The sequence below is a fragment of the Talpa occidentalis genome, unplaced genomic scaffold, assembly GCF_014898055.3.
Source record: "Talpa occidentalis isolate TD23 unplaced genomic scaffold, MPIMG_talOcc4v2.1, whole genome shotgun sequence".
In the NCBI taxonomy this organism is placed as follows: Eukaryota; Metazoa; Chordata; class Mammalia; order Eulipotyphla; family Talpidae; genus Talpa; species Talpa occidentalis.
Window position 1 is genome coordinate 37,988,852 of NW_026555331.1, and position 13,970 is coordinate 38,002,821.

The 13,970-nt window shown below is 41.8% G+C and overlaps 1 protein-coding gene across 1 annotated transcript in view; it reads left to right on the plus strand.

Annotated features, from left to right (window-relative positions):
- Positions 1–12,364: 12,364 nt before the first annotated feature.
- The window catches only part of PIP4P2 (phosphatidylinositol-4,5-bisphosphate 4-phosphatase 2), a 41,894-nt gene continuing 40,288 nt past the window's right edge, over positions 12,365–13,970 (plus strand). The window contains exon 1 of the mRNA XM_037504291.2: positions 12,365–12,553. Coding sequence (XP_037360188.1) covers positions 12,448–12,553 — 106 coding nt within the window. The 5' untranslated portion in view covers positions 12,365–12,447. The remainder of the gene's footprint in view (positions 12,554–13,970) is intronic.

Genomic DNA, 13,970 nt, shown 5'->3' on the forward strand with positions numbered 1-13,970 from the left:
CACATTTGCGCTTATGGTAGCCAGTGCCATAGGGAAGCCCAATTTCCCCATGGGGCTGACTAACCACGGATGGCTCTGTCCTAAATCATGTTGGGCACCAAATCTGTTATAGGACAGGGAGAGGGGCAGCCCAAACCCCTCAAACCTGCCTGTTCTACATGGGTTCTGCCATCTGCCGCATCAACACAAAACATATGAGACTTTAATAGGAAGGAACTTTAATAAAACTAGGAAACAATACAGGTAAGGCAAAGAATGAAGCACCCAAAGTTACCCGTCCCCTCGTGGGTACAAGTCCATCCATATGGGAATGGCGCAGAGCAAGGTCCCAAAGCCTGCCACAAGTCTAAAGCATCTTCCAGTGGGGACCCACAGAAAAGGGTCAGAAACAACCAGACAAGCCCAGAAGGAAAAGAGCAAAATCAACATCAAGATAAAAGCTGCCATTGTCACCTCCCCTTGGGTCTCACCCACATCTGTGTCACCCAGTCCATGACCAAAAGACAAGCGCAGTTTCTTCACGTGTCTCTAGGCTCCATGCGCCTCCTCCAGGTCTCCTGGCTCCATCCTGCTCCTTCCTTCCTCAGTCTCTTCTGCAGCTTCTCTCCCTGCTCAGCTCCACCCTCCCTTGGGAGGGGCAGGGAATCTGGAACTTCCCCCTTTCCTGGGGACCACCCTGTTACAGCTTAGACATAGTCCTCACAGTTCTGGAAACTGGAAGTTCAACATCAAGGTAGCAGCCAATTACATTTCTGACTAGAGCTCTCTGCCTGACGTGGAGACAGCACCTTTTCACTGTATCCTCATGTGACAAAAGAAGAGAGATCTCTGGTATCGTCTTATAAGGACACTACACTTTTTTTTTTTAAGATTTATTTATTTATACATACAAGTGGCACCCTTGTCAGCCGTGTACCTGGTAAATCCCAATAAAAGCCTGAAAAGCCACTGAGGGCTCCAGGACTCTATCCTCACCCCATCTCCTCAGATCATAGAAATCCTGCTCCATCTGCAGCTACATGTGCTCTCATTTTCCTTTTCCTGTCCCTCTTCCACCTTCTGGCACTCTTTCCCTTAAACTATAGGCAAATAAAGCATTTAAGCTGTTCTCTCTTTATCCAGAGCTGTTTTCTCTCCTTTTTTACTAAGCATAGCCCAGACTGTAAGTGTGGGTTTCTTTTGTATCCTGTTGTTTTTTTTTTTTTTTTTCTTCTCTGCTTTGTTCACCCATCCACTCCCCACCACTGTTTTTGTTGTTGTTGTTGTTTTCAAGATCTCAGCTGCTGGGAAACCAAGGAATAGTGCTCACATCTTTATGATAAATGCTATGAGAGGAAGTAGCAGGAGGAACTCATCAGAATACTCATCAGAATAGCAAACTGCAAAAACCTGGTGTTGTCTAAAGACTTGACACAGCGCACACAGCTAAGAGAAAAGCAACCACAGATGCCGCTCAGTCGGCCCTCTCCTGTGAAATCAACTCTCTGAGCCAGAGAAAGCGAAATGGTTGTTCAGGACTTTGAGTCTGCCATCTTCTCAGGTTGTTAGCCAAATAGCAGGACACCGGCCTTCAGCAAAAGGACCTCCCAAGTGTGTATTGACATCCCCCTGCTTCATGCCCCCAAACAAAAGGAGGCAGGATGAGGAAAGGAAGAAAAGGAAGAAGGAGGGAGGGAGGGAGGGAGGCCTTCTGAAAATCTTAGATGGTTTAAAAGTCATTTATCAAATTTATTTGCAACAAAATGAATGACCACAGCTAATAAACATACCTTAAGTTTTTCAGAACCTTTACATTTAAAGAATAATTGTTAACCTCAATGTATATCAGTTTGGGGGAATTTGAGGAAGTTATTTAAATGAAAAATTTCCCAAAGGGTAAATTAAATGATACAGTGGAGGTGGGCTTCTGACTCCTGTTAGGACTTGCTATGTTAACTGCTTTATTTTACTTTTTTTTAAAGCAATACTTTTTTTTTTTTTTAAAGATTTATTAATTTATACAAGCACTGGGTATAGTCAGAAGCGCGGGAGGGTGAGAGAATTCACCAGAGCCAGAACAGGGAGCCGAACAGGCAGAAGGACAAAGAAGTACACTGCTGAGGGGAGCAGAGGGCGGCAGGAGAGGTCTGCGCGCCATGTGGGACTGTTACTGGACAGGGAGAGGGACAGCCCAACCCCGCAAACCTGCCTATTCTATATAGGGTCCTGCCATCCGCCGCATCAACACAAAACATGAGACTTTAATGGGAAGGAACTTTAATAAAACTAGGAAACAATACAGGAAAGGCAAAGAGTCTAGTTTCTAAATGAAGCACCCAAAGTTACCCGTCCCCTCGTGGGTAAAAGTCCATCCAAACGGGATTGGCCCAGAGCAAGGCCCCAAAGCCTGCCACAAGTCTAAAGCATCTTCCAGTGGGTACCCACAGAAAAGGGCCAGAAACAACCAGACATGCCCGGAAGGAAAAGAGCAAAATCAAAATCAAGATAAAAGCTGCCACTGTCACCTCCCCTTGGGTCTCACCCACATCTGTGTCACCCAGTCCATGACCAAAAGACAAGCGCAGTTCTTCACATGTCCTAGGCTCCATGCTCCTCCTCCAGGTCTCCTTCTGGCTCCATCCTGCTTCCTTCCTTCCTCAGTCTCCTCTGCAGCCTCTTCTCTCCCTGCTCAGCTCCACCCTCCCTTGGGTGGGGCAGGGAACCTGGAACCTCCCCCTTTCCTGGAGACCACCCTGTTACAGGACCCTCGCCTGGCGGCCAGGGATCCAACCGGAGCTGCAGAGGCTGTGGGCAGCTTCCCAGCCCAGCGTGAAGCCGCTGGGTCACCAGGGGAGGCCCTATGTTAACTGCTTTAAATTAAGGTAAGAATATTAACTATGATGACTTTTGAAAGTTGGATGATCAATGAGAAAATAAACCCTAATAATTAATACAAGACTAAATGCTAATGACCTGAATTAAGTGTACTTTGGGTGAAATTTGCTGTACCTGATGATTTGCTTGTTCACTTATCTCCGCCAGAAAATAGATTTGGCTTCTCTTTCCCAAATATGGGGTCTCTTCCATTTTAAAAATGTTTCTTGCTAATGCACCAGGAATTGAGATCTGCACTGTCTGCTTAATGACTAGACACAATTTAAGAGGCAAGAAAAGATCACTAAGAGGAGCTGCCTTTGTGTCATGGTCTAGGAAAATCCTTCAGTGATGGGTAAAACAATGTCCCACCAAAGATGCCCATCCACATACTGCACCCTGGATCTTGTGACTGTGTCACCTTACATGACAAATGAGACTGTGCAGATGTGATTAAGTGAAGGAGATGAAATAATCCGGATCAGGGCCTCCCTAGTGGCACAAGGGATTAAGACACAATTTATGAAGCTGTCCGCAGCCACTGTAGCATGAGTTCGATCCCTGGCCAGGGAGCTACTCACATGGCGCAGCAGATCTCTCCTGACTTGCCTGTTGCTCCCCTCAGCAGTGTACTTCAGTCAGTCTGCCTGTTCTGTTCCCCACTCTGTCTCTGGTGAATCCTCTCACCACCCCCACACCTCTGGCCTGTACCCCAGTTCTTGTATGCATAAATAAATAAATCTTTAAAAAAATAAAAAGAAAGAATCTGGATCATCCATGTGAATAATTACAAGGGTCCTTACAGGTGAAAAAAGCAAGAGAGTCAAAGCTAGAGATGTGCAGATGCTGCACCGCTGACTTGAAAGTTTTCTTATCTCAGAGAAAAGCTGAAGTGGCTCTATATGACCTGCCCCAATCAGCACCAGGCCAGGTTTCTCTAATCTCCACATTTACTCTCCCCCCACCCCACCCCCAACCCTCCAAGCTCACTTGGCAAAGTTGCATGGCTTCCTCAGCTTCCGTGCTATTCCGGGTGTACCAAGCTCATTCTCTCCTCAGGCCTGGTTGTTTATTGTCACATTTCTGTTCAAATGTTAATGAAGTCCATCCTAGTTTCTCCATGTGTAAAAACACTGTGCTCCTTCCACACAGATTTCCAGTTTCCCTGTACTCTGATGTATTTCTCTCCATAATATTTATCACTATCGACTGATTACATATCCTTGTTAAACTAATGTTGCTTATCTTCTGTTATAATGAGATAAGGGATGCATTATCCCCAAGAACAATGTTTAGCACATAATGGGGCTCAATAAATCTCTGCTGAATAAATGAATAGTAAAAACTGCAAAATCTCTGAAACATTAAGCAATAGAGGACTGGTTAAATAAACTGGGATGATGCACTTAAGGGTCAGACAAACAGAATAAAAAAAAATAATAAAACTAGAATGTGGCTGTGCATCTCACAGGAGGAAATGCTTGAAAAAAACGAATTCTAAAGAAATAACAGCTGTTTTTCTTACCCAACTGGTTTCTGGAAGAGAATGTTTTTCTTCATATAATGTGTTTCTACATTTTTCAACTGCTTCTATGATCTCGAATAGGCTTTTATATGAAAAATGTGTCTCTAAGAACTAAAAGGATATTTTTTTTTTGAGGTAACTGGTTTACAACAATGCTTATGTTTCAGAAGTACAGGATCACAACTCTTTAGATGTGTTACCACACCACACTCACCACGAAGGCCCCCAGACTCCACCATAGTCCCTTGGGCCCCTTCCTCACCCAACTCTCCATTTTTTTTTTAAGATTTATTTATGCATACAAAACTGGGGTGTAGGCCAGGGGTGGCTCCCCTTCCCACTCTAAACTCTAAATCTACAGGGTTTTCTATTGGTTTTGTTTTGTCTGTGCCTTTGTTTTGTTTCTCTACATTCCATAAACCTGTGACCCCATGTTTTGTTTCTCTACATTCCATATATATGTGACCCCATTTGGTATTTGTCTTTCTTCTTCTGAATTATTTCACTTAACGTACTCCCTTCCAGCTCCATCAGTGTTGTCACAAACAGCAAAAGTTTATCTTTTTTTCTTTTTTTAAATAGCTAAGTTGTGTTCCATTGTGTATCTGTACCACATCTTCCTAATCATCTGTCTATGGACATTTAGGTTGTTTCCGTAACTTAGCTATTGTAAATAGTGCTGAAATGAGTACATATAGTCCTTCCAATTCATGTTTTCACATTCTTCAGGTAGATAACTAGGAGACAAATTGCTGCATCATCTGGATCCTCTGCATCATTTTGATAAACCTCTATACTGTTTTCTATTGGGATTGGGTCAGTCTACAATCCCCCCATATCCTTGCTACACTGTTTCTGGTCTTTTTGATATGGGCCATTTTCACAAGTATGAGATAGTATACCATTGTGATTTTGATTTGCATTTACCTGATGGTAAGTGATGATGAGCATTTCTCATATGCCTGTTGGCCATCTGTGTGTTCTTTGGATATAGCTCTATCTGCTGGAGAATTAAATAAAATCCCTCAGAGCCAAGGGTGAAGCTATTAACCGGAGGCTCAGTTAGAACAGTACCTATCTTTCAAGTTTCCCTCACCTAAGAACCGTTTTCCTGTCTTAGTAGGGTAAGCATATAAAGAAGAAATATTCGTATTTATCCCTTTATGTAATATCTAAATCCCATGTCCTTGAATCTGACAGTGATCCTCAAAGTCGCTTCAGTAGGCATTTCCAAAAGACCTATGAACTTTCATGCTTAACTGCAACTCTCTCAGTTGCAGAGAGACTTTAGAGTTTCTGCATTAAAGTTGCAGAATACACACTAAAACCTTAGCATATAATAAGAGTAAGGCGAGTGTACAGATAAATATATTCTGACCCATTCTAGCTTAGTTCAGTGAAGCCATTCCCCTGATTTTTCCTTCCAGTAGAGTTAAAAAGGAAGACTTATTTTAAAAATTAAAAAGGTGGGCCTCCCTGGTGGCGCTAGGGGCTAAGAAGCAAACTATGAAGCAATCCGCAGCCACTGCAGTACAAGTTCGATCCCCAGTTGGCCAGGAAACAACCCACATGGCGCAGCAGACCTCTCCTGGCTCGCCTGCTGCTCCCCTCAGCAGTGTACTTCTTGTCGGTCTGCTTGTTTGTTCCCCACCCTGTCTCTGGTGGATCCTCTCACTCCCCCACATCTCTGGCCTGTACCCCAGCACTTGTATGCATAAATAAATAAATAAATAAATCTTTTTTAAAAAAAAGTAAAATAAAAATTTAAAAAGTCCAGCTCATATTTACAGAAAATCTATGTGACAAGCACTAATAGCAGCATTCCACATGTTTTCTCATTTAATTCTCATTAATACCCCATGATATTATCTCTGTGTTACAGACTAATTAGACAAGTCAGGTGTAAAGCAGTTAAACTTCCTGAGCTAAAATCACCAGTTATAACCCTTACAAGAACATATATAGCATGAACATAATTTACATTGCATAGATAGCTATTGAAATATACTTCTCACTTTAGAATTTCATACTATACTATTTCCTAAAAGCATGGTGTCCTTGAAAAACTCTTCTTTGCCCTTCTCTATGCCTTTATTGTTTATAGCTGTGAAAGATCAATACAGAAAGGCGTCCATGAATCACATCTTCCTGTATCCATGCTCCTCTGCATATGACATTGCCACGCCTTCCATCAAGAGATTGAATTTTCCTTTTTGCCCCTTGAATGTGGGCTGGCTTTGTTACTTGCTTTGACCAACAGAATATAATAGAAGGAATCTTGTTCAGGTTTCAAAATCTGAGGCCTTGGCAGCATTTGCCTTTGCCTTTTTGAGAGTGCCATGCAGTGAAGAAACCCAGGATAAAAGTGCATTTGGAAAGAGAATTTCAGCCAACCCAGCTTTCTCAGCTGAGCTCAGTTCCAGTTGATCTACAAACCAAATGCATCTTTTGAAATCTAATACATTGTTGTTTTCATCCAATAAATTTTAGGATGGTGAATTATTATGAAGCAATAGATAAATGAAACAGAAACAAGCACTAGAAGTACAAAGCAGCAGATAACCCAACAGAAATTGGTACCGACGTTACAAAGCCATAGATAAATGTAACAGAAATTAGTATTGCTCTAACAAATTCCAAAATTAATGGCATTGTCTACAGGGCCAGGCAGAAGGAGAATGCTGGAAGGGGTTGACAGTGGTTGTTAGTGGAAGCTAGAAAATCAGGGAAGAAATTGCCACTGGAGACTAGAGAACAGAAGTGAATCAATTCATTGTCGCCTGTGGTAACTTGGAAGGTTGAAAATGAACTTGTTGATTTCACTCAGTAATTTCCATGTAGATTATAGAAAGTAACATTCAACTTCTTCTAACTGTTGGATAAAATATTGTAAGAGAGAGATGGCATTTTCTATCATGGCCATAAAAAATTACCACAAACTTAGCAGCATCAATGACATAAATTTATTATTTTATAGTTCTATCAAAAATCCAAAAACAATAAGAACAAAACCATAGCAGTAAATTGATATTTAGTAAAAGTTTGTTGTGCACAAAAGAGCAGTTCATAAAATGGGGAACCTTCAAATCAAACACTGAAATGAAGCTCAGAAGCATGATGTCACAGGATGGCTTATCATACAGAAATGAAGAACTTTCACAATAATTGATAAATTATAGTGGGATTTTCCAGGGGACAGGGGATTGCTTAAAAGTGATTATCTTATGCAATTTTATAATGATAATTTAAATTTATGATTATCAGAGATAAATTACAAGGTATAACCTAAATTGTTTCATTTATGTTTATGAAAATATTCAAGTGGCTTAAATGATTTTGTCCATTTGGGGGATTTTCAGGGCTTGTCTCAGTTTGATTTGGTTGAAGAGTTCAGAAGTCCAACACAGTGCTCATTCAGAGAACCAAGATGTCAGCAGGGCTGCCTTGCCACTTAGAAGTTCTAGGGGAAGATCTATTTTCTTATTCATTCGTGGTTGGAGAATCTAGTTCTTTGTGAATGTGAGATCAAAATGCCCACTTCCTGCTGCTGTCAGCTGAGCATCATCCCAGCTCCAAAGGCCTGGCTTGGTCCTCCATTTTCAAAGCCAGCAGTTGACTCCTTCTCACACTTCGATTTGTCCTTCTCTGTAAATATTTCTAGCCATAGCCAGAAAGTGTCTCACCTTTTAAAGACTCATGTGATTACCTTTGACACACTTGGATAATCCAGGATATTCCCCCCACCCCAACGTCTGCACCCTTCAATCATATCTGCTAAATCCCTTTGCTGTTTAAGGTAAGTAATTCACAGACTTTGGGGACTAAGGTGTGGAGATTATTTTGCCTACCACATAGATTAATTAAAGAAGGAGCTTTCAGTTTAAAAAGATTTTAAAGAAAATATAGAAGACACAGGAGTCTTTTAACTGGTAAAAAATTTTAATTGTAAGAAATGGTCTCAGGATAAAATTCAAGTCAAGGAGATGACTGTAAAACCCTTTAAGACTTCTGATCAATTCAAAGCAGGGGTTAGAGACTTCCTTATATAGATAAAGGGTGTTACTAAGAATCTGAAAAGCTTCAAATACAGCCCAACATAGAAAGATACCTGTCCCCAAAAGAATTATATTTGTGCCTTTTATGGTAGTAGGTAAACAATCAGATTTCTAGGAATTCCTCAAGCTTTTAAGGGAACTGTATCAACTTGGATTAAAAGGGACAAAGATAGTTCAAGATGAAAAGAGACCACGGGATCCCTGACTTTCTATAAGCAGGAGGCAAGCTGGGGAAAGCTACCCAGCTGCAAGCTTTTCTTTATCATATCTTAAGAAAATACAGGAATTGGGCCTCCCCGGTGGCACAGCGGTTGAGCGCTGGGTTGGGAAGCTGCCCGCGGCCTCTGCAGCACGGGTTCGATCCCCGGTTGCTCCCCGGCCACTGGAGGAGGGTCCCACATGGCGAGCAGACCTCTCCTGCCGCCCGCTGCTCCCCTCAGCAGTGTACTTCGGTCCTTCTGCCTGCTCTGCTCCCCGCTCTGGCTCTGGTGAATTCTCTCACCCTCCCGCGCTTCTGACTGTACCCAGTGCATGTATAAACAAAAACAAACAAACAAACAAACAAACAAATAAATAAATAAAACATGCCTCTATTAAAAAAAAAAAAAGAAAGAAAATACAGGAATCATTGTCAGGGCCATGAGAGGAGGGCAACAATAGATGAGGAGACCAAACATCATCAGGAGCAGAACTATGCCCTAATAAAGGTGCAGTCACTGACTCTGGGGTCAAAGGAGCTGGTGACATATGCCCAAGTGGATTTTAGAATTCTATGGTTTAGTATATACTATGTACCTTCCATTCTGAATGTAAACACCTCCCTCCCCTCATCCTATGAATTATAAGATTGAATTGTTTATTTTTGTTATCCCATTCTTGGTTTGCCATTAAATATTGGAGACTGAAGCAGGAAGAGATGAGGAGAGCATATAACTTAACTTTTAAGTTCACAGCTGTCTGAATCAACACATGCCGTACCCAAGATGCTGAGCCTGAGACATCATACTGAAGAGCTTTGTCTGACCTGGCCCTGATTTAGATGACAGCATACACAAAGATGACACTGGTTATTAATGAGACTAAGGGCCGTGGGAATGGGTAGCTGTAGTTTGTGAGAGGGATATTAAGCATTGTGACCAGAGGAGAGATCAAGAGATTGGTATATAACGGCTTCCAATGAAATATGCCTTCCTGTGTTCCATACTCTACAAAGCGACACGGTCACTCTTTTTAAGATGAGATGTACTCTGTTCCTTGACTGACCTTGTGACTAACTTGGCCTCTGAGCCCGCAGCTTCTTTTGGACAGGAGGCAGGCTGATGGTGGGAGTGATGTGATTTAAGATCAGAGCCTAGATCTCGAGAGGTTCCATGGCTTCCACAGTCACCCTCTCAGTATGTGGCTCAGACTATCAGGTATATGAAGAAGCCTGGAATGAAAGACAACATGGAGTGAGAAGCCTGGAATGAAAGACAACATGGAGACAACAGCCACCCCAAATGTCTCAGTTGAGCCCAGTCCCCAGTAATCTGCTTGCTGCATGCAGCTGCCTCTGTGGTATGGTTTGTTACTGAGTAGTAGATCAATAGAAGGGTAGCTTGAGGTGCTAAAGTGAGTACCTTTTCTTTCAAAACACACATTAGAGCCTCTCATGAATAAATACAGCCAAACCCCATAGTCAAAAAAAAGTCTTTGATTGATGAATATTATTTACTGAATCACTATAATCTATATATTATCTTTAAACTAGAGTGAATTGATAATCATCTAAACAGTTTTATTTGTGTTAAACTCAACATTGTGAAATTATAATCTCAATATCCCTGCTAACTTTTATGATGTAAGAAGAATAATTGCCATCAGCTGTATCACCCTCATTGAAGTTCTGAAATAGAGCAGTCATATAAACAAGGAAAGAAAGGAAAAAAACCTTTATGCTAATCTTTACCTGGGCAATAAAGAAACTCTCATTGTGAGATGTAACGTAGAGATATAAAAACCAGTGTTCCATCAGATGACTAAATAGTCATCTTTAAAAAAGCCAAGAAATGTTTTTAACTTTTTTTTCAGCTAAACAATTTGTTTTAGTTAGACTCTAGGACTGGGAAGGATTTGTTCATTCACTCATTTGTTTATTTGGCAAATATGAATTAAGTACTTATTAACGTGCCAGGCATTGTGGTAGATTCTAGAGACACAATAATGAATGAGATAGATATGGTTCTGTTAAGAGGGCAGGGTGAGGGGCATCCCAAGACATTACAGTTCCTAACTTCACAAAGTCCATTGTGGGTAGAGGGAGGGTAGGTAATGGAAATGTAAATAAACTTACAATAGAGTGTGGTAGAAGGAAGACAGGACACTATGGAAATAGGACTTTGTGTCTCCTTCTGACAAATTTCTTTAACTTCCAGGTGGCAACTGTAAAACTATTCATTTTATAAATTATTGGCACTTTACTACAACTTGACCACTCAGTTTAAAGTTCCTGGAGATCTATGAATGCCCTTGGATCATAACATTTGTGTCTACTTTTATATTATTGTATGTATCCTGACACTACTGACCCACAAAAAATGTTGCATAAGATAAAATATCACTCTTTGATTTTTAATTTTCTCTTAGCATTTCTAACTGGTGCTTAAATGGATTTTCTGGGAGAAAAAGCACATCTTCAGAGAGCAAAATGAAGGCCCTTTTTAATGTAATATGAGAGGTAGTTTCAAATGTCTAAAGTTTACTTTTCCTCATGCCCATATAAATCTACAGCTAGCAATAACAGCCTCATTTTTAGTTTTTGGCTGTGCTACCTCTCAGGTATCTTGAAGGTTAAGACCATACCTGACTCATCTATGCAGACCCTGCAAGCAAGTAATATTTGATGAACAACTCAAAGAATTGCTGCAGAAAAATTCTTGTTCAAGACCATGTCTATCATCCCATTACCTTTTTATTTGGGCATTTTCAAAACTTTTTTTTTGTATTTATGTAAACCACTTTAGCAAACCAGCTAAAAATAACTGAAAAAAAAAAAAAAAAAAAAACAAAAAACCTAAGCATAGAATTGTCGATTTTAAGTCAACAGAAAGTAAGCCAATACCCATGCCTTGCTTCTGTTTTCACCCTTACATGTGAAAGATTACTTCAAAACATTAGTTCAAGAAAATAGTTTAAAAATTGTCTGACATTAGACATAAACCTCATTATTTGTGTATGCGTTGGCTAATGCGGTACAAAACCAAAACCAAAATGGCAACCTATTTTGTAAAACGAAAGTTATCAAAGGAAGCACGTTCTGCATCATTTCACCAAAGTACTGTGGCCTGATTATCAAACAGGCTTTAGAAAATCAACATGTAAAGAAAGGCAGGAATGGCACCACTCCTGCAAAAAACCTACTTCCTCTAAGACAAGAGAAGCTGACAAATGGTTTCATAACAAAAGAAGCAGCTTCGAGAAGGAACCCCTAACCCCAGGAATAAGCTTTCTTCCTACAATTGCTGCCCAAAGTTTGACAGTGAAGAATCCCTCCTCCCCCCTGGAGGAGCTAAACTTGAAAGCTGCGTTTGCAGTAGTTTTCCAGTAATCAAGTCTGAGCCTTTTCTCTTGGCCCCTTTCGGGCTGCTCCTCACCCTTCTCCTTAGTTCAGGAAACGCAAAGTACAAAGACAAGCCTTGGAACCCCTTCCTGCCGCTCCCCTTGTGCCCCTGCAGCTCACTTCGCACCTTCCCTTCCCCGCCGTTCCGGATCAGTCCCACGGAGTTCCCAGGCCTGCAGCTCCTCCCCTTCCCCTGGTCTCTCCTCCCTGGGCGCTCGCTTCTTTCTCCTCCCCTCCCCCATGCATGCATCCCGGCGCCCTGCCCTTCCCCCGCCTCTCCCCCAGCCGCCAGCCTTGTGACACATCCCGGGCGCTCCCGGAGGCGGCCGGCGCGGCTGCAGCACCAGCCGCCAGCGCCGCCGGAGCCGCAACCCCCGGCTCAGCCTCCCCCCGGCCCTGCCGCGGCTGCTGCAGTCATGGCTGCTGATGGGGCAGACGAACGCTCTCCGCTGCTGTCAGCATCCCATTCGGGAAATGTCACTCCCACCGCCCCGCCGTACTTACAGGAGAGCAGCCCCAGAGGTAAGAGCAGCACAGACCTTTTTGACTTTGCAAGGAAAAGCCTAGAACGTTTAAGACCCTGGAGTTGGAGGAGGAGGCGAGCCTCTGTCTCACTTGGGCTGGGAGAAAGAGATGCTGACTGTGTTCTGAAGCAGAGCTTGCCTGCCTTAGAGCTTCACCGCAGAGCTTTCTGGCGTGGGGTGGGGTGTGTGTGTGTGTGGTGGTGGTGTGTGTATTTCATCCCCTTTTTTTCTACTGGTGTGATGTGGTGTGTGGGGTGTGTGTGTGTGTTTGTGTTTCACCACTTCTTATCTAGGGTTATTAGATGTGACATGAATTTCCCAAGCTTGGACTTTGCTGTTGCAGAGCAGCCCCTAAGTGCAGCTGAGGGTGGTGCAGATCTTTCACAATCATTCACAAATCCTTTCAGGTTGCCGAGAAACCCTGCGTACTGCTCACCTTGGCATCTGTCCTTGAAAGGGCTTAGCTTGAAAATTATGCATCTTTTACTATTCACCCACCAGTGCTGTCTTCAATCAGGAAATTGCTTTACTAAAAGGAAGAGTTAATCAATATTCCTAGTGTGTCTGAAATCCCTGCCCTTATTACTGCTACTGTGAGGAGCATATGTTGGCTTCAGTGGTGAATGAGGAGGAATAGAAGGGAAAATGGGATATTTGTGATGCATGTTTGGGAGAGGTTGAAATGAACTTACAAAAAGTAATCCAAGTTAATACCGCCTATGCTTCTGTTTATTTTTCTTTTCAAGATAGGATCAATAAGGAGTTGATGGCATTGGGGTCTGGAGAAAGAAGGGAAGGATCTATTTTCCAAGCTATTACATTTATGAAAAGATGTATCTTTGTTCTAAGTCTTTTTTTTTTTTTCTTTCAGTTGATTCTTGCAGTAGAAGAAAGGTGAGAGTTGCAGTTCTAGAAAATGGAAGGCAAGACTTTAAAAAAAACAGATTAGTGAAAAGATTGGTCAAATATGACACTTGTGAATACAGCTAAGTGCATCTTTTGTTTTTGGCTGAATGTGAAGGAAGTTTAAAAGCCCAAGGAAGCAAAAGTGGATGCATTTGAAAATATGAGCCGATCATGTTTCTTGCAACTCAACTTTTTCTAAGTTCAAGTATGGAACTGGAGCAGCTGTAGAGCTGGTTGAACTTGTCTGGTACTTAAAATTTCCATAAGAGCAGCAATGTAGATCTTAATCCACAATTAACAAGAAGTAGGACAAAGGAAGATGTTTAACTGTGAATAATTCAGTGTGATCAATTCAGTAATTAGGTGCAGAGACACTCATAGAAAACCCACAAGTCATGTTTGTTGGTTAGAATTAAACTTGTGTCAGGATAGCAGGTTGGGAAATTTCCTTTTGGACAAATTTGATATTAATAGTCTAATGTTACCTCAATGGTAAAGTCTAGAATAGG